The following is a 20,289-nucleotide window of genomic DNA, read 5'->3' as shown; positions in this document are numbered from 1 at the left end:
CCAGCAATGTTTGTTCCAACCACTGGAGGCGGGGTCCAACCAACCTTCTATCTCAAAAAAGCATGCAACCAAGTCAAAAAAGCTCCTTTTTTTGGCTCGCTAGGTAGTGCCATTGGACTTGCATGTTTAGTTTCGCCCTCCCTAAAGTCGAAATGTCCAAATCAGCACAGTTTGTCGTGGATTGACTTCAGAAGGAAAATCTGTAGCAGTATCAGATTTCAGAGCGAACAATTGACCACGTGTACCAACTACCAACAACGAAGAGTGTACGTTCACGGGTTTATGTGTGCAGGCCATGGATCGACTGGGACACTGGATAGGGTTATGATGCTGAAAGGAGCGAGGGATATACAAGCAGGTCAGGTGCATTTAACGGTTAACGCTGAGAAGCCTGTCAGAGAAACCTTTGCTCTGTTCGCTTCAGCTTATCAGCCACCAAACAGTATTTTTTTCTCACAACAAATCAGCTGAACAAGCTGCCGATGCGTTTATTGGGAAAGAGATAAGAACCAGAAGTGTGCAAGGTCCATCAAGACATGGCCGAGAACATATTTACCAATTGGGCTCAAATATTTGTGTGGCCCAAGATAATTCGGGAATAGGTGCAAAATCTGCAACAGCTATTTTTTGAAAAGTGAAAATCTGCAACAGCTGGGCATACCGATCAATTTTATTCTGGAGTGAGTCTTCCAACAGAAATATATACTATATTCAATTCAAGTGAGTTTGAAGATTTTCACGTGCCTCTCTTTTGGAACTAGAAACTGATGAGGATTCGTTCTGGATCCAATGTGATGCAACACAATACTCACTCCATTCTAAATCGCAAATTATTTTAACTTTTCTAGATATATAATCTTTTTCTATGTATGAAAAAAATCAAAATGACTTGTCAAATTCTTATTTCTTCATTATATATCATATTTGAAACACCAGTTAGTGTCGCCTTTTAAAATATCATATTTGAAACACTAGTTAGTGTCTTTTTTTAAAAAAAAAAGGGACAAAGATAAGAAAAAGAATGATCACCACAGCTGAATGCTGACCAGAATTTTGTCTGGATAGCGTTGTTGTCTCGCAGCATTCTGGTGCCTGGTGGTGATCATCAGAGCTGTATCTGTCTCTGTTCGCGTTCTCCCATAAAGGACGACCTCACGAGCGGAAGGACGGCGCCCGTGCGCGGCCTGTCTGGCTGACACGATGACGGTCAGCACTCAGTGGATCATAAAACAAAATCGCGCTGCCTGCTGTCGCCCTGTCATCAGCGCGGTCAGCAGACAACCCAACTGCCGGAACGGATTAACATATCCCACGCCACGCCGGCTGGAGTTGCCAGCCCAGCAACAGCTACAGGGAGAGGGGACAGGAAGCTGAGCCGGAGACCGAGCGTCGAGCGCCTGAGCCTGACGGTCCGCGCACGTAGTAAACAACCGGCGCACACAGAGACGGGGACGACGAAGAGGAGAAGTGGGGCGCCTGAACTGGACTGGAACGGGTGATTTCTTACGAGTGGCACACGCAATAATTGGCCGCGGCCAACCACCCCGGTTTCTCCACGGGCGAGCGGCCCTGTTTTCGTTTTCAGGGTTGGTGGCGTTTGTTTGTCCGGCCTCCACCTTCCGGCCCGGTCCAGTGCCCATCAAATAAACCTTTCCCAAGAGAGGAGAGATCATTGGTAGTAGTAGGAGGAGAGGTAGAAATCCAAGAGAAAGGCACTGGAATATTATATAAAAAAATATGATTAAGATTGAAATTAGAAAGCTTTTTTTTTACTTTGAGATCCACCCCATCATTCACCAACCATGCCACGAGGAAAGAAGAGCAGAGGGAGGGAGGGAGGAGAGCTGGGCTCCGCTCGGCTCACCTAAACCCGCCCACCCGGCGTGCCCGGCCCCCTATTTAAGCGCGGCCTCCCCGCCGTTTCCCTCCAAGAAGAGCTCGCCACCTCCTCCGGCTCTTCTTCTCCACCAGGCACCAGCACCACCCCCCTCCCTCCTCCTCCACCGCACCACCACTAGCTAGCAATGGCGGGCAACGGCCTGATCGTGGAGAACGACCCGCTCAACTGGGGCGCGGCGGCGGCGGAGCTGGCCGGGAGCCACCTGGACGAGGTGAAGCGGATGGTGGCGCAGGCCCGGCAGCCCGTGGTCAAGATCGAGGGCTCCACCCTCCGCGTGGGCCAGGTGGCCGCCGTCGCCTCCGCCAGGGACGCGTCCGGCGTCGCCGTCGAGCTCGACGAGGAGGCCCGCCCCCGCGTCAAGGCCAGCAGCGAGTGGATCCTCGACTGCATCGCCCACGGTGGCGACATCTACGGCGTCACCACGGGGTTCGGCGGCACCTCCCACCGCCGCACCAAGGACGGGCCGGCCCTCCAGGTCGAGCTGCTCAGGTAAACAAACGAACAAACCGTCGTTAGCTCTAGCTCGCGCTCCCGTGGTTTTGTGTTTACCCTGAATCAAATCACCATGGCCAATTATTTAACTCGATCATGGCTGCTGGCTGGAGTAGATCAGATCTGTTGGTAATGATCTGATCCCGGTTCCTTGCCTCCCCTCCACGCTGGGACTGGCAGGCAGCTACGATTACGACTCACGAACGGCCCCTGACTCCACCGGGGGCCCACACGCCTGTTAAAGTACTAGGATTCTTTTTTTGTCACGGTGCTTTTTCGTTTTCTTCCTGAGATTCATGTGCTGCGAGGCTGCAGCTATCCATGCAAAAACGGGAGCAAATCAATGCACGCTCATCCACTGACCACCAGCAATCCTTGCTGTCAGTACTGGAGCAGACACCTCATGAGTCATGACCTCATGCAGTGTAGCACTGAAGTAGCAGTGTACTCACAATCTGTAGTGGCAAGTTGGCAACAGATCAGCACCTCACCGTAGATAGCAATAAGATAGGCTTCACCACCATAACAAAACTAAAAACGATCGTGCCGCCGAGGAAAACGGTGACGAAGGGTTCCAAATCTGGACAAATCCTACTGGTTGGGTGCGATGCGAGTGCGACAAGGCAGAGCGGAATCTGGACAGCACCCTCCTTTCCCCGAACCTTTTCATTTTAAAAAAAAATAAATCCTGCAACTTTTCATTTTAAGAATATCATAACTTCATAACTTTATAATATAATTTTTTATGAGATAATTTTTTAGCACAATTTCAATAATTTGTAAGAATAACTTCGTATTTTATTTTTTGAAAGGTGTAACCTACGTGCACAATTTGTGCGCATAACTTTTTTCCTAACAACAATTTAGGTGATAAATTTTATAATACAACTTTCATGATATACATAACTTATACGCATAATATTTATCATAACTTTTGAGATAATATTGTTAAAAAAATCTATACACATAACTTGTACATATATACAATATTTACTTGGTATAGAAAAAATAATTGAAAAGAGAGAAAAAAACACGCGCGGGCCAGCGCATGGCGGGGCCGCGTGGGATCCGCCCTCCGCCTCGCGCGCCCGCAGACTCAACATTGCGGAGTGCGACCTCCTCTTTCCCAACTTTGTCCCAGCTCCCAAAACCCCAACTGGCGCGCAGGCCTTGCGTGCCCTGCACTCACCCGGACGGAACCCAACCGACGACAGGGGCGCGGCGCACGCATGCATGCATGCCGCTGGCATGCACCCCCGGGAAAGCGTGGCCGCCGGCCACGGCTCTGCAGGGAGTTGTTCATAGAAATGCGTGGGACAAGTCAAGTCAGCAGGGAGTTTGGAATTGTCCGGCCGGGTTTTTGTGGGTTGTGGGAGGAAGTGTGGGGGGAAGTCAGAATTTTGAATAAGTTTTCTTTTCTCAGCCCATGGATACCGATACAAAAAAAGAAAGAGCACTAGAACAGGCCGTGTTCATTGTTCGACCGGATTCTTTCTTTTTTATAAAAAAATGTCAGCCGGACTCTTTTGGTGTCCTGCAACTTGGCAATTGGCTAATTAACGGATTTTCGTCGCGATCGGTGCGCGCGCGGCGCCCGCGGTGGCCGGAACTGAATCTGAGACGACGACTGACCATGTGCGCTCCGGTCCCCCATGCAGGCATCTCAACGCCGGGATCTTCGGCACCGGCAGCGACGGCCACACGCTGCCGTCGGAGGTCACCCGCGCGGCGATGCTGGTGCGCATCAACACCCTCCTCCAGGGCTACTCCGGCATCCGCTTCGAGATCCTCGAGGCCATCACCAAGCTGCTCAACTCCGGCGTCAGCCCGTGCCTGCCGCTCCGGGGCACCATCACCGCGTCGGGCGACCTCGTCCCTCTCTCATACATCGCCGGCCTCATCACGGGCCGCCCCAACGCGCAGGCCGTCACCGCCGACGGGAGGAAGGTGGACGCCGCCGAGGCGTTCAAGATCGCGGGCATCGAGGGGGGCTTCTTCAAGCTCAACCCCAAGGAGGGCCTCGCCATCGTCAACGGCACCTCCGTCGGCTCCGCGCTCGCGGCCACCGTGCTGTACGACGCCAACGTCCTCGCCGTCCTCTCTGAGGTCCTGTCCGCCGTGTTCTGCGAGGTCATGAACGGCAAGCCCGAGTACACCGACCACCTCACCCACAAGCTCAAGCACCACCCGGGCTCCATCGAGGCCGCCGCCATCATGGAGCACATCCTGGAGGGCAGCGAGTTCATGAAGCACGCCAAGAAGGTCAACGAGCTGGACCCGCTGCTCAAGCCCAAGCAGGACAGGTACGCGCTCCGCACGTCGCCGCAGTGGCTCGGCCCGCAGATCGAGGTCATCCGCGCCGCCACCAAGTCCATCGAGCGCGAGGTCAACTCGGTCAACGACAATCCGGTCATCGACGTCCACCGTGGCAAGGCGCTTCACGGAGGCAACTTCCAGGGCACCCCCATCGGCGTGTCCATGGACAACGCCCGCCTCGCCATCGCCAACATCGGGAAGCTCATGTTCGCGCAGTTCTCCGAGCTCGTGAACGAGTTCTACAACAACGGCCTCACCTCCAACCTGGCCGGCAGCCGCAACCCCAGCCTTGACTACGGCTTCAAGGGCACCGAGATCGCCATGGCCTCCTACTGCTCCGAGCTCCAGTACCTCGGCAACCCCATCACCAACCACGTGCAGAGCGCGGAGCAGCACAACCAGGACGTGAACTCCCTCGGCCTCGTCTCGGCCAGGAAGACCGCCGAGGCCATCGACATCCTCAAGCTCATGTCCTCCACCTACATGGTCGCGCTCTGCCAGGCCATCGACCTGCGCCACCTCGAGGAGAACATCAAGACCTCCGTGAAGAACACCGTGACCCAGGTGGCCAAGAAGGTGCTGACCATGAACCCCACCGGCGACCTCTCCAGCGCGCGCTTCAGCGAGAAGGACCTCATCACCGCCATCGACCGCGAGGGCGTGTTCACCTACGCCGAGGACGCGGCCAGCGCCAGCCTCCCGCTGATGCAGAAGCTGCGTGCCGTGCTGGTGGACCACGCCTTCAGCAGCGGCGACGAGCCCTCCATGTTCTCCAAGATCACCAAGTTCGAGGAGGAGCTGCGCGCGGTGCTGCCCCAGGAGGTGGAGGCCGCCCGCGTCGCCGTCGCCGAGGGCACCGCCGCCGTGGAGAACCGGATCAAGGACAGCCGGTCGTTCCCGCTGTACCGCTTCGTCCGCGAGGAGCTCGGCTGCGTGTTCCTGACCGGCGAGAAGCTCAAGTCCCCGGGCGAGGAGTGCAACAAGGTCTTCATCGGCATCAGCCAGGGCAAGCTCATCGACCCCATGCTCGAGTGCCTCAAGGAGTGGGACGGCAAGCCCCTGCCCATCAACTAAGGACGCCAGGCGCCGCCGCCATCATCCATGCAGCCGTGCATGGCCGGAGGAGGTGAAGAGGAAGAGAGAAAAAGTACATGGAAAGAATAAAACTACACGTAAACCAACTCGTCCGTCAAAAAAAAGCATCGGACGACGTCGTCCGGAGCCACGCCGACCCGGACGGACTGGTCCGGCAAACCAAGCAGCATAATAGTGTGCGTGTGTGGCATTGTTCTTTTTGTGTAGCTGCTCTGCCACCAGCGGCGATGTGCATGCCATGGCGGACAGCGTTTTCTAAGGTCCTGTACGTTGTATTTTGGGGTAAACCAATGGTACTGTACTCAATTCCTTCTTCTGAATAACCTAATAGAATGTTTTGCTCCTATATAGTATATACTGTAACGGCTCATGTTTCTGCCGTTGATCGGTTGCTATAAGGTCTCATGTTTCTGTGTTGATCTTGTATAAGCTATTCAGAGGAGCCCCATTTTTATTTGTTTTACTTTTTGCTATCTCAGGTGAAGTAGGATGATACTTTTCAATAAACAAAATCAATGAGAAAAACTGCAAAAGTTCGATCTATATGGTGGCTATTATATTGTTGTTAACTTGCAAGAGCGGCAAAAGGTCCACACACTTAAAAGAAGTTGGCTTTGTGCTGATGATAGCTTACTAGTGGCCTAGTGGGGGAGCAGAGCGCACGGCCGATTGCTCTGCCCGTGGCGGCGTGACCGGCCACCACTCCCACCTACCGCATGGGACAAAAGTGGAGAGAAAGGATTAGGGCAATGTCCAAATCGCTCTGGAGTTGGCTCCTGGGCTGTAATCAATGCCAGCAACTTGACCGGGAAAATGATGCCCTGCCCTGTTCTGCTAATCATTTTAGTCACTGGGCATACTAAAATGATGGCATGGGAGATCAGGGCCCAGTGTGCTATTTTCTCTGAGCTTCTCATGAAATTATATTTCAATTAGGTTGCTGTTTAATTCATATCTGACCTGTCTTACAAAGTTTCATATTTTATATTAGTGGTGTGCTAATGTTGCAATCTATTCATTTGACGCTGCAGAAGAAACATAGTTCACCTAAACGCTCAACGTAAACAAGCACTCATCCATCATTTATAGTTAAATATTGGGCTAAACGGCTATTTAAAAGGAAACAACCATTTAGACGGTACTTAAACAGGCTAAACAGCCGTCTAAACAAAGACGACTAGGCCAGAAATGGCACTGTTTCTGATGTTCCATTGTCCCGGTCTGTCTGTTGTTGCAGTGGCCAGAACAAGTAGCTTTCTGAAGCCAAAAAATATATCCCAGAAAACTAGAACAGATGAGAGCTTCTACCTAACACAGCTCGACACCTTTCCGCTTACCTACCGCGGTGGCGAAGCGAATGCGAGGTGTCATCACGAGCAAATTTGATAAACATGGGAGTGAATCGTACAGCTGAATTCGTTCAACTCGGACCACGAACTCCATTCTACTCTGCAAGAAACACTCGGATAGCAACACAAACTGTAAACTACAGAGCCTACCAAACCCCCAGCAACTTTCCTTGCAGAGATGAAAAAAGGATCAGGTCAGTGAACGAACTCAGGCAAGCCGCCAAACAGCATACTGTTTGGCGATCAGTGTTGCCTTAGCCAGCATGGCTCTTTCTTCTGACCGGGCTTTGTTTGAGGTAGACACTTCCAGCTGGGCTTCAGTAACATAATAATACTCTGACCAGCTACGAACTGATTCGTTTGGACTTTGGAGGCTTCAACAGGTAAGGCAAATGCTAGTATTTAATCATGTGCAACAGACAAAGTGATTGGCATGTCAAAGTTCTCTCTGCAGATTGGTGCTAGTGAGAGTTGCTAATTGATGGAAGACAGCTAATGGTTTGATGCAGGACAGTAAGACGACCACCTGTTGATGTTCTTGAAACTCTGGAACAGGTGCAGGCTGAAGAGAAGCATGTGCATTTCTTTTTCTTTTTCAGGTCAACTAAGAGAAGCATGTGTAATTGTGGATCCATGATCCATCTGCAGGATCCCTACGACCAACTGTGGCTCCAAAATAAAAAATATTTTTGTCTGATTGAAAAGAAATTGAATTAGCTTTTACTAAGGAAAAGAAGGCTGGCGGAAGAATTATAGATTGTACGGTCCAAACAGGGTAATACAACATGTACGTGCGCTTTTGTTTATGTTTTGACTAACAAATTGTCAGTTCAATCATGTGAGCCGGCAAAGAAGGGGTATAACACTACCAACCTTGTGCGCGTATATCCCCTCTTTCTTTTCTTTCTAAGAGGAAGACAGATCTGACAGGATGTGAATATGTCTATGGAATTAAGTTTACTAGGACAACCATTATATTGTTGGTAATGTGAACAGACAGCAGAGTGCAGTGATATTAATACGCAATCATCCTACCTGTTTTTTTTTCTTTTTAAAAAGAACAGAACTATCAGTATCTGTACATAAAATAGCTATACCAGAATTTTTTATGTGAGAAGATATTTTCATGAGATCTGTGCAAATTGTATTATATGATTTTGCTATTTACCATTGAATCGTTGTTTGAAAAGAGGGAGGGAGAGAAATCCTCCATTTTCAAACAGGCTCTTCTTGTGATAGAGAGATGTGCATACAAAATACAAAGTGGTGGTTACTCGTGACTTCTATCATGCATATGTTCCTACATATGTTTGGTACACCAACACCATGCATGTGCCCTTGCCATATGAACTAACAATCGTGCTGGTAACATGCATCATTATGCCTTTGATCTCGCCGCAAGGCTGGATGATAATCCCCCATATGAACTAACAATCGATCAGATTGCTATCGCTGACCTGCTGTTGAAGGTTGGTTCCAACAACTCCACTACGACAGAGAGAGGAGTAGCCAGCCTACACATTATTGTCCGTCCCAACCGTGCGTGCGTGCGTACATGCTCCATTCCCTTCCCACAAAAAATTCAGATAGGATCACAAGAACAATTCCGCAGGAAGTCTTGACCCCATCTGCGTTGAATTGAACAGACCCAAAAATTCCAGCTAACTTCAACTTTGATTGTTTACAGTTTTAAGCAAGGAATGAAGTTTGACCAAGAACAACCCTTGATCTAGCCCTTTGAACCCTACTAAACTAGTTGGTCTAAAAATTGTACAAAATTATCTATGGTCTCATCTCAATTGTCTTCAGTTTCTTGGCTATCTGTCGTAATTGTTCAGCGATTGGTTGCATAAAAGGGGGGGAAAGAGTAGCTGCAGAACGGTTGGTGTGGAACTAACTTGGAAGTATCATCAAGTTGCAGAGAAACAGAAGCCCCTTTATTACAGATTTTGCGTGCAACCAGAGACGACAAAACACATACAATGATGAGTCGAGACATCAAGCAGCCTGCGCATCGCTTTCTGATGAGCGCCCATGAAAGTGAAGGCAATTGATGACGATGAACAGACCGAGCAACAGAATTCAGGGACCCCCTGCCAGCGTCAGTGAAGGCAATCGTACTACGCACCCACGCGGTGGAAGACTATGGGAGGAGATGGTTGTAGTTGTACAGTAGTACTGATCTGGTCATCTGGAGAGACAAAAAAAAAACACATGCAGGGATTGGACTACGTGCAGAGTAGCCAGAGAATTATCCTTTCGACTACGGCTTCGTCGTCCGGAAAAATTTCTGTACGCGTTTGGAGGAACTCGGTCGGGAGATGCAACTTGGCTATGGATTTACGCGTGCACGTTTACGTTGGTGATGCCATGCCAAGGAAAGTTGCCGAGGCGGAGCTTGGCCTCCTGATTAAGCAATGGAGCTGGGTCGTAAAGACGTAATTAAGCTCAGCATCTGCGGTTGACTGCTGCTGTGAGGTGTGAAGAAGTCTCGGTGGATGCCGTGCGAAATTTTGACCATCTTGAGGAGATTTGCCGATCGGGATAGCGATTCTTTCCGGCCTCCATTTTCAAAGCAACCTGTGGATCCTGCCCCTGTCCTACTTGTAACTACTATTAAGTACGTAGTGGTATAGTGTGGTACAGTAGAGTTTCCAGGCCAAGTGTACTCATTGCGTTGATGGCCACCAACCCAATCCCCATCGGCTGCCCGTGAAGTGGCATGGAAATACAATCCGAGATGACGAAGAGCCCCACTTTTAACATCAACACGTTTGTAATCGCTGGTCCTCGTGACGACGTCTGGAAAGCTGCCTTGAATTCCTGGGGGTTAGTTGGGGTCTGCGGAGCAGAACCTGATCAGGCTCTCAGCTACCTGCATGCCTTACGCCCTACCTACCCACTGAACTGCTCGCTGTCCGCGCTGGAGTAGTGGAGTGGCTCCGGGTAGTGGCGATGCAGCGGCAATTGATCGGGGCGCTGGCGGACGTCGCCCGTCGCCCGTCGGATCGACCTCGGCGTGCTGGAGGGTTTGTTCACCTTGGACGACGACGACGACGACGTGCGCCCTGCGCTCCCGGATAGCTGACAACGAAGAACGAAGCCGCCTGGCCTGGCCACTTCGCACGCTATGTATTTGCTTGCTGTTCGGCCTTGGGCTGAGTTTTGGCCCAAGAAGGAGATTAGTTAGTTAGCCTTCACAAGAGACTTCCGAGGTTTCTTCCCGTTTTGGCGCGCTAACCTGTGGGTGGATAGCTGACACTGAAAGGACAAAGCATTTGCAGGGTCTAGGATCCGATCCCATGGCAACAGTTCCAGGAATCACGTAGTGGCTGAACTCTTACCAGAAGGCACGACTGCACGAGCTTAAACGTCCCCTGGCTACGAATCAGGGGGATCGAAAGCATCTCCGTTTAGTAGGCTGCATGCCTGCATCAAGCATTCAAGTCGCGACTCGCCGTGGCAAATGGAAGCACCCCGGCACCGACGCGAACGCGACCGCTCCACCGCCTCCTCTGCCGCGACGCCCACGCACCACTGCTTCGGGTCGCCGTCCGCCCGTGATCTCTCGGAGCGTGCATCAGGAGCATTCAGTGCCGCCCGGGCCCGGCCGGCCACGGCCATCGGCCAACCAAGCTACCAAACCGCGGGGGGTGGAGTCGCAGAGATATATTCCCTGCAGCGGGTCGTTCCGGCAGATAAAGAAGCTTTGGCTCTCCAACCCACTATACCACAGCCCCTCTATACCAACTACATTGGACTTGGTATAAGCCTATGTACCGACACACCATCGGTTGGTATAGAGTTCGGTATAAGCCTATGTACCGACACACTATCATTTGGTATAGAGTTGTACCGACTCCTTGTATCGTTCCCTGTAAGTAGCGTCGGTAGAGTTATACCGACCGACATCACTATACCGACTGATTGCTGGAGATGTACCGACAGACACAGAAACAACGACAGACTGTTGGTTACAGGTTTGTACCGACTAACAGTTTTATGTACCAACTAACAATAAATGCTAATCATTCATATGAAACTAGAAAATCATATATATAATAACCTCACATTGACAGTCCGATATTAATCTTTTAAACATTACATGTCAAGCAATTGGCTAAACAAAGCACATAACTTTTAATTGAAGCCAACAGATATCAAACACACAAGTGAACATATATAACTTAGTTGTCATTGAAGACATCAACATTTGTCTTGTCACTGAACTCAGTTCAGTCAACCTAACAGTTCATATGTTTGGCTTGTCACAACTCACAGTTCAAGCAGACAACCATATACAAAAAGTAGGAGGTAGCCCAGCTAGACAAATCAGTCTCTAGTCTCTACACAGCCATAAGTTTGGCTTATCACAACACACATGATGTTTGGCTACACAAATTCACATGACACGTACAAAAGGTCTCAAATCTGTCCAAAACAAAATAGCATTAGCGAGCACTGGTCCTGCTGCCGACACGATCGAGCGTCACGCTACCTCTAGCTAGGACCTCCCACCTGAACAAAGTGAAAAGTGTAAATTGTTAAAAAAAAAGTATTTATCACTTTAGCAACATTATGGTTGTGATTAGTCAACTGCAGAACTATCAATTGTGGGCTGCAAGTTAAAAATAATGACAGCCAGGGCTGCAAGTTAAAATGGACTTGCAGTGTCCCTACTCTCAAGGAACTACCAAATGCGCAAGCACATTAACAGCACACAAGCAACCAAATCCAAGCCTAAAGTTACTAATCACAACTGTGCAGTTTATACAACAAAACCATCACTAACTGAAAGACAATCAGCTCAAACTGGGAGTTTACTGTTTTGTCACTAGCAAGCTCACTGTTTTGTCAGAAGTACTAGCAAGCTCACTGTTTTGTCACTAGGAAGTTTACTAATTCTTACAAAATGAATCAACAACTGGGTCTTCAAATCAAAAAGTGGTTCACAGCTTATATGGGCATTACAACAGAAACAGGTTGTAAAATGCTGCAGCAAATGAAACATACACAGACATCATCAATTTCAATAGATTTACGTTAAACAGAGGTATACTGTTAGCAAAAACAGCAAGGACTAGTACCCCAATGACTTCACTGATAGCAGCTCAATGACTTTTGAACATGTTGGAGATAAAAAATAAATTGGAGAAGACTAGGCTATTCGCTCAAAGTAAAATTCAAGACTTGACTGTTTGCTCAAAGTAAAATTCTGGGAAGATTGTGATGCCTTGGTAACCTTCAACTGTCAGAAATATAAATAATTCAGAAAATCCATGTTTTATCCATGAGGAGATCAAGTGGATTTCAGATTATGCCTTTTTCCACAGAGTGCAACCACACAACACATCAGAAGCTTAAGAGAAGGCAATGACAGTAAGGCATTGAGAAGCAGAACCATACCGTTGCACAAGCTCCTTCCCAGGATACTTCGTAGCTAGAAGGTAGTTGCTCCGAATATTGAAGTTAAACCTAAACATTTATATCATATAATCAACTCACAAACTCTATAGTTCACAGATTAAACAGCCAATTCTTATTACATGACTGAAGATACTGCATTTTTTTTTGCTTTCCAAAAGTTACCATGCAATGAACTCCAATCCTGAAGAATGGAAATGTCATTTAATTTTGTTTAGCAATACATCCATGTCTCCCTGGCTGATGGTTATATGAGAACAAGGACCTCATAAACTACCTGTGGTATTGAGTTATTCTTCTGTCAAAGAGAAGACACTTGATGTTTCTCTAAACTTTGCAAATGACAACTCCTGTTTCAGTACTGCAAGGTGAGAAAAAAAATCAGAACATAGTAGGAGATCAAAGACTTGCCTAGAAAGTAAGCACAACAATAAATAAGGATACTTAGGTGTGTCAGAAATGTTGTTGCTAAACATTTAATTATTGTTGTTTCCTACTGCTATTTCAGAATATCCCAAAATAAAACTGTCCATGAAACCCAAATATGGAACTTGTTGGATAATCAATTGAAAATTAAACTGTTTCCAAATCCAGTTATGGTGCCATAAAAGTATAACAAATAAATATTCTGCACCTTGCAATACTGTATATTAAAAAGACAAGGCACCTAATATATTTCTCAACTGTAGCATTCAAGCAAGAACATAAGCTCAAAAGTGAGAACTGGTGTGCCATATATCTGTGCAAGGAAACTTCCCAAGAACCTAAGCAACTAATCACCTTTAACAAGACAGTATCCCCACTTGAACCAACAAAGACATGGCAAAGGAGACTAATTATCATAATGTCACCATTAGTTTCAAAAAATTGAGTACATAAGCCTAGTGAGTACAATATCTGTGGATTTCATAAAATTAACTAATTTACATTTCAGATTGCTTAATGGAAATGCTCAATTCCAGTGATAAGATGGCGAATCCTACCATTGCACAAGGTCAGGTATTGTGAAATGTTGATGTTGTGGACGTTCAAAAATTTCCCAATTTCTTACGATATGGTCACCAGGTCCTTTACCCTAAGAAGAGCCAATTCAGTATGTAACAAAAGCCAATATTTGCATCATTAATAAGACAGTAGCTAAAGTAGGATATTTTACCTTGACCTTCAGTGAGCCAGCAAAGCGGCAAGGAGGCAGCTGTGCAAAGAAAAAAGTTAGGCAATCATCTCTAATGCATTTAGCAAGATGCAAATTAAATGAGCTTTTCGACAGAGAAAATGCAAGACTAGACAAAATGCTAGTGAGTTTAACCAGAAAATACGCACTTATGATATTAATCGTCGACAATATGCAGCAAGTAAAATCAACAAAATAGTTAAGCGCCCTCCACTTTTCAGTTCGTCCAATATGCAGCAAGTAAATCAACAAAATAGCTAAGCGCCCTCAACTTTTCAGTTCATCCATGTGAGACTAAAGATTGCATGGTTGAAATAGAAATACTACAATGGATGGCTCTGTACAACGAATCAACCAAAATATAAGTCTCGAGATTACCTGGTAGATATTGATGTAGAGCAGCAATAAATTGAAGTGCTGGTGGATGTGTCCAGGCGGTGGACTAGGTTGCTGGCAATTTTGGAGTCCTGGTCGGGGGCGCGTCGTAGAGGGCGAATCAGCGGCGTCTGCTCGGGGGCGTCCTTCTAGGGGTTGAATACGGGCGCGTTGATGCAGGGGCCGCAGCGTCGTCCTCCTCGGGGCGTGACTGCCGGCGGAGCAGCGGTGGCGGCGTCCTGCTGGTCGGGGCGGCGTCCTCCTTGGATGCCGCCGGAGCAGGGGTGGCGGCTTCCTGCAGGTTGGGGTGGCGTCCTCCTTGGGGCGTGGATGCCGCCGGAGCAGGGTGGCCGCGTCCTGCTCGGTGGATGGGCAGGCAGGTGAAGGCGGCTCAAGATTTGGCTGAGGAGGGACGCATGGTCAAGCTGGTGGAGGCGGCTCAAGATTTGGCAGAGGAGAGGCGTGAGGATTTCGGGGAGATGCGATGTGCCGGTGTGAGGTTTTGACAGCCCGCGTGCAGAGGCGATTGGGAGGGCGCGCGGAGGAGATTGGATTTTCGGAGCGCGCGGTGGCGATTTGGCGGAGAAGGGCGCGCTCGGGGTGGCGGCGGCCGGCGGGGAATGAAAACAGATAAGCGGAGCCTCTTACGAAATTTTTGCGCGCGACGAGCGATTTGGGCCTGGTCCATGTATACCGAGGACGGTTCGAGACATATATTAGGTAGTACCGACCGACCGTTCAACGATACGTCCAAACTGATATGCCGACGGATAGTTGCTTGGTATAACTTGCAATGCCGACTGATGGTCCGTTAGTTAACTATATCGACGAACGGCTATTCGGTACTTTCCTACTTATAACGACCAACATCCGACGGCTTATAACGACCAACATCTGACGGTACAGAGGGGCTGTGGTACAGTGACCGCGACGTGCCCGTGCAAGACCGCGATCCGAAGTGGACGGATACCATTTCATGCTTGTGTTGTGCCTTGTGCGTGCAGGACCACCCGATGGAAATGTACGTTATGAGTTTTTTTCCCCGAAGGGATGGACATATATATATTAAAGGATTGAAACATCCCAAGATACGACTGAGACCCCAAAAAACTAAGAATTACAAGGAAGTCCACCGGGATCTTTTCGTTCCCCAACTGTAGCTCCGTTCACCGCCGTCACGCAGGATAGCAAGCACCGGAGATTTCCCCACCGCAGCTCCGCAAAGAGGCTCCAAAGCACGTACGAAGCCGCAAGATCCAACACCTTGGCACCCACAAGACTTATCTAAACCACTGAAAGAACGTCTGTCACCACCTCGCCGGAGGCCACGAGGAGAGCAAGCTGGCGCCTCTGCCATCAACCAATAGCAAGGACCCAGCAGAAGATCCGCGTTGGGCAGCCAAGGAAGAACCAGCACACGCCAACCAGAAGACAATTCCGCTGCTTGCAACAAGGTCCCCTACGCAGAAAACAAACCCCAAGGGGATATACAATAGCTCCACCCCAAATGCAAGAAGATATAGCAATACTAACCTCCTCCTTCGAACTTCTCCAGAGCCAACGCCATCACCGCTGCTGCCACTGGAGAAAAGAAGAGGAATTCTAACCTTAGACGTCGATATAAAAGTCGCCGCCGGGAGATACAAGCGTGAAGACGTAGCCCTACATCTACTGCTACACACCGCCGTCCGACGATTCACTGGCTCCCCTCCCTCTCCGGTGCTGGAGCGGCCGCTGGAGAGGAAGAGAGCCAGCGAAATCGCCGGCGGAACTCTCAGTCGCCTTGGAGCCGCCCTTTTCTCCCCCGCTCTACCGTAAACAAAAGGAAAAGGACGAGCCGAGTGCGATCGTAAACAAAAGGAAAAGGACGAGCCGAGATCGCACTCCTGGTTGGTATATGATTTCTATGTTATGAGTTATGACCATGGTATGCCTGATAGTCTGATAGAGACGGGCTTTCAGGACACCTGCCTCCCTGGGAGCTGTTTGTTTCTGGAAGGAATCTGTGATGCAGAGTACTGTACTTCACTGGCGCAACGGAATTGTCAAAAAATCTGGAAGGTTTGGCCAATTCGTGCTTCCAGAGCTCGTGTAGTTATGGCACAACAGATTGTCAGATACTACCTTTGGTTCTCCATTTCCCCCCTCTTTTGCACTGCCCTTCCGCATCTCAAATTCTCAACGAATGGGCAATGGAGGTAGATCAATCTGCAATATTTGACGGCCAAAACTTCTAAGATGCTGTCTGTACCATGGCAGCAAGGGATGAGGATACTTCTGATAAGGATCTGCAAGTTTCAACCCAATGTTTCTTCTCCTGAGTCCGAACTATTATTAAGGTACATTTACAGACATGAGACATCTAGTTGCACGAGTTAAACTGAATTCCAGTCCGGAGAACAGGTAACCAGGGTCAGCTGCAAAATTGTGATTTCACAATGCAGAGTTTAACCAGAAACAGTCGCGAGTCGCAGCTACTAGCCAGGCAGCAACTAATGAAAAACAAAGTACTGAATCAACAGACATGTTAATCTGATGGGCAGGGAACAAACCTAACTACACAGTTAGACTGCTCTCTGGTCAAGATCCAAAAGGAAACACGACTTCTAGCTTTCTAAGTCAGCTGAAGTCCATGTAGACAGGCAGGTTGCATGCGCGATGGATGCTATCATAACTGCAGCTGCCTGTCGAAGCCTGCAGCACCACCACGAGAAGGTTGCAGCAGATTTACAAAGTTTCGGAGATGAGGTGGAGGTGCATTGTATGCAATTCCAGCACCCATGAGACGACTTGGAGCATGCGTTAAGTTAGTGGCAGGTCTGCCCAATGTGTTAGCTATAGCCTGCGGTGTGGTCATAACAGGCTGTCTAAGGAAGTTGTTTGTGGATGGTTGCGCAGAAGGTTGCGGTGACTGGTACATGGTTGCTGATGAAGGAAACAGCGAAACTTGTTGCCCTGATGGCTGATTAGGCTCTCTCGTGGTTCTCCTGGGTGCACCTAACACAAAGGGAGAGCACATCAATAGGAGTGGACAAAATTGATCTGTTACTGAAACCAGGCACTTCCTGAGTAGGATGAGAAACATGATATTATCATATGATGCATGCGTGAACAATCAGTGAAAAGAAGATATGATTCACAATATTATTTTGCTCTGCAGAGGAGTCTAATTCATGATCAAGAATATTTCAACCAAAACATCCTGTAATAGCTCTAAAGGAAGTTTCTAATCCATAAAAAAAACGTATACCAAAAGAATGACCAGAATCCCAACAACACCCTTTGGCTCCAAGTGGGTTTCCTGTGGTGCACTTCGCTAGTGCCATGAAGGTGCGACTATAAATTGCCCCCCCCCCCCCCCCCCCCCCGCCCCCTCCAAGATGATTCAATAGGTTTTTTTAAGAGCCACACTGCTAAAAGGAAAAGGTGCAAATTTCTGTTCTATTCTTTTGATTTGATAAAGAAAAATAGTGGTATGGAGAGGCATATAGAGTGGCTAGAGCAGTTCGGCAACAAATTCAAGCAATTGGAGGTGCTGAAGGTTGACTCCAAATTCAGGTTGGCTAAGTTTTGTTCGTGCAATAATCCAGCCAAGCACAAGACATGTGATTTACAGAAAGTATTTATATGCCATTGAACAAATTCAGATGTTTTATCTTATCCTTGCTACAAATGCCAAATTATAGAACAAAGATTTAAACGGTACGAGTTCTGGATTTCCCATAGTTCATAAGCAAAAAACAGCTTGAAATCCTCGAGTATCACTAAATTACTTTATTAAATGATAGCCCTATAATCATTAGCAAAACCAAACATAAACAACACAGCATCCTTAATATGCATAGCTCACATTAGAGGATAACAGATCCTCAGAGACTAATTTGTAATTTTAGTTTATCTGTAAAACATTTCATAGTAACCTTCTGGAGATACTTTAAGCTAATCATGTGTTGTGTATGCCTGTGTTACTCTGCAAAAGGTGTTTCGCTCCTCTAACTCTACCAATATGTGGTAGCAATAGCCAGATTTGATTATTTCACCGAGATGCAGGGTTGCCACCAAACCAATTGTATGTTCCCAAGCAAACGCACGTAAGCTTCCTCTAACTTTTGAGCATCCATCATTACTGATCATATCAATAAATCTTAGTGAAAAATACACTTGATCGTATTCCTCAATAGAATCCCGTGATTAAGACTTGGTTATAAAAAGATCAATTGATAAATCATAATTATATGTTTATGGGTGGATGGTGCAACTGCGAGGTTATGCAATCTCTGAAGGAATGTACAATTGAAGCAGATTAAGGCCCCAATTCATGTAAAATAGTATGCATGCTATTTTGTTATGTTAAGAAAAGGCTAATGATCAATAAATAATGTGTACCTCTCTGATTGCATGAAGCAACTCCAATAGAGACCTTATGTACAACCTGGAATGTCTCTGCTAATATCTGTTGCTTACGTATTTTGTCATGAAGTATCTCAATATCCTTCATTTTGTGCAGTGTTTCCATCTCTAAATTATGGGACATCTCCTCAAACTTCCTTTTGCATTCAGCAATCTCCATTTTGCAATCCGAGATAATTTTTTCCCGCTGAGCAAATCCAAGCAGAGACATTGATTAGATGATAACACCACAAAGAGTGAGATGTCAATGTGCCATTTGAGAGTTGAGAGCACAGGAGAAATGAGAAAAAAAATATAGGAGTTTAAGAAGGTAACCTCAGATAGATGCCTCTTGGTCATCAGATATTGCAAATTACGCAGTCGACTCATTTCAATTGTTAATGGATCTGATTGAATACGACTTTCAGGCATGTATTGTCCAGAAGTGGATCCTGTTGTTGTCTGGTGCTGAACATTTGGTGCCCTAGGGCTGTTTAACCTAGCTTGTTCTGAATAATTATTCCAGCCAGATGGTTGATACTGATGAGCAGAAGTTTGACACGTATGGTCACCATATTGTTGTGTTACATGTTGAGTCAATGAGAATGAATTAGAGGCAATTTGCTGCTCAGTAACTTGGGCAGAAGAAGAGGTGCGATTGCCAAGTGACATAAGCAGTTGACTAAACTCATTGGTAACTGAATCTGACTGGAGCCCACTTTCAGGTATATGCTCAACCATGGAGCTTGTCGTTGGCTGGTTGGCTGATTGTTGCTGAGCATTCAATGCCCCATGCCTGTCTAACCCAGTGCTTACGGAACAAGTATTCACAACAGATGGTTGATACGGATGAGTAGCACTTTGACAAGTTGGATCACAAAATTGCAGTTGTGTTGAAGGTTGAACTAATGTTGATAAAGTTGCAATGGTGTTTCGCTGTTCAGTGACTTGGCCAAAGGAAGAGGTGTCATCACTGGATACTTCCTTGCTACCTGCAATATCAGCTTGTTCCATTTGATTCACATTAACTGAAAGCAGCCTTTCCGCTTGAGGTTCCTGCAGAGAAATTATGTCCACGAATGTTAGATTATGATCTTCCATTGGTATTAAGCTGGAAAAGTTCATTTGCAATAATGACTGTAACAGTCAGACCCTACTAATAATTTGTGCCTTCACTGCAATACCATTTGGGGAAAAAAATCAAAATAGCATCGAGGTCTTTCCTGATGGCTTCTTAATACAGGACCCGAAATCAGCTTTGTAAGCATGACTTGTCAATCAAACTATAATGGACACATGACTATGGCTTCTCAATCAAGCTATAATCAAAACAAAATGTTTGCGCGCAAAACAAAAGGTTAAGCTCTTGCCCACAGATTTTCCATCTAACTGAAGAAATCGTCTAGCCCAAAAAACAACTCAATACTTAATTTTGATTTTTAATACATTAATAAAAATGAGTATTAGCTAAAATACCTCGTGACGCAATGATGTTTCATGAATATTAGAGTCAGACCCAGGTGGACTCTGGGATCTAGAACAAGAGCCTTCCAACGCATTATCACCAGGACTTATGCACCTTCGCTTCTCTCCGAAGGATGGAGGAGCATTTTCTGAATCAGCTCTCTTATCAAGTACCGATGCTTCATCGGTGACAAACCGAGAACAGGATCTTTCTACATTTTCCCTCTCGTTTTGTGGTGGTGACGAGAAGGCAACTTGTGTCCCATTTTTTTCACTGAACTCCATAGTGGGTGCATGGTTGGACTGAGAAG

At 47.3% G+C, this 20,289-nt stretch overlaps 2 protein-coding genes and 1 long non-coding RNA gene across 3 annotated transcripts; 1 reads left to right on the top strand and 2 right to left on the bottom strand.

Annotated features, from left to right (window-relative positions):
• The first annotated feature begins 1,922 nt into the window (after positions 1-1,922).
• Positions 1,923-6,166, top strand: LOC101780319 (phenylalanine/tyrosine ammonia-lyase). Its single transcript, XM_004953096.4, has 2 exons — positions 1,923-2,389; positions 4,051-6,166. Exons 1-2 carry the CDS (start codon positions 2,025-2,027, stop codon positions 5,780-5,782), a joined length of 2,097 nt encoding a protein of 698 aa, XP_004953153.1. The 5' UTR covers positions 1,923-2,024; the 3' UTR covers positions 5,783-6,166.
• Positions 6,167-11,310: 5,144 nt separating this feature from the next.
• LOC101780032 lies at positions 11,311-14,788 on the bottom strand. The gene is made up of 6 exons (XR_214528.2): positions 14,129-14,788; positions 13,733-13,771; positions 13,560-13,651; positions 12,854-12,937; positions 12,559-12,627; positions 11,311-11,670 (listed from the first exon to the last, which is right to left on the bottom strand). It is a non-coding gene; the product is annotated as an uncharacterized LOC101780032 (long non-coding RNA).
• Positions 14,789-16,491: 1,703 nt separating this feature from the next.
• LOC101767509 lies at positions 16,492-19,547 on the bottom strand. The gene is made up of 3 exons (XM_004955034.3): positions 18,851-19,547; positions 18,512-18,722; positions 16,492-17,122 (listed from the first exon to the last, which is right to left on the bottom strand). The coding sequence occupies exons 1-3, from the start codon at positions 19,526-19,528 to the stop codon at positions 16,794-16,796; spliced, it is 1,218 nt and encodes a 405-aa protein (XP_004955091.2). The 5' UTR covers positions 19,529-19,547; the 3' UTR covers positions 16,492-16,793.
• Positions 19,548-20,289: the final 742 nt, after the last annotated feature.

This window comes from Setaria italica, chromosome I (assembly GCF_000263155.2).
Source record: "Setaria italica strain Yugu1 chromosome I, Setaria_italica_v2.0, whole genome shotgun sequence".
Classification (NCBI taxonomy): domain Eukaryota; kingdom Viridiplantae; phylum Streptophyta; class Magnoliopsida; order Poales; family Poaceae; genus Setaria; species Setaria italica.
This window is presented reverse-complemented; position numbering and strand designations above follow the sequence as displayed.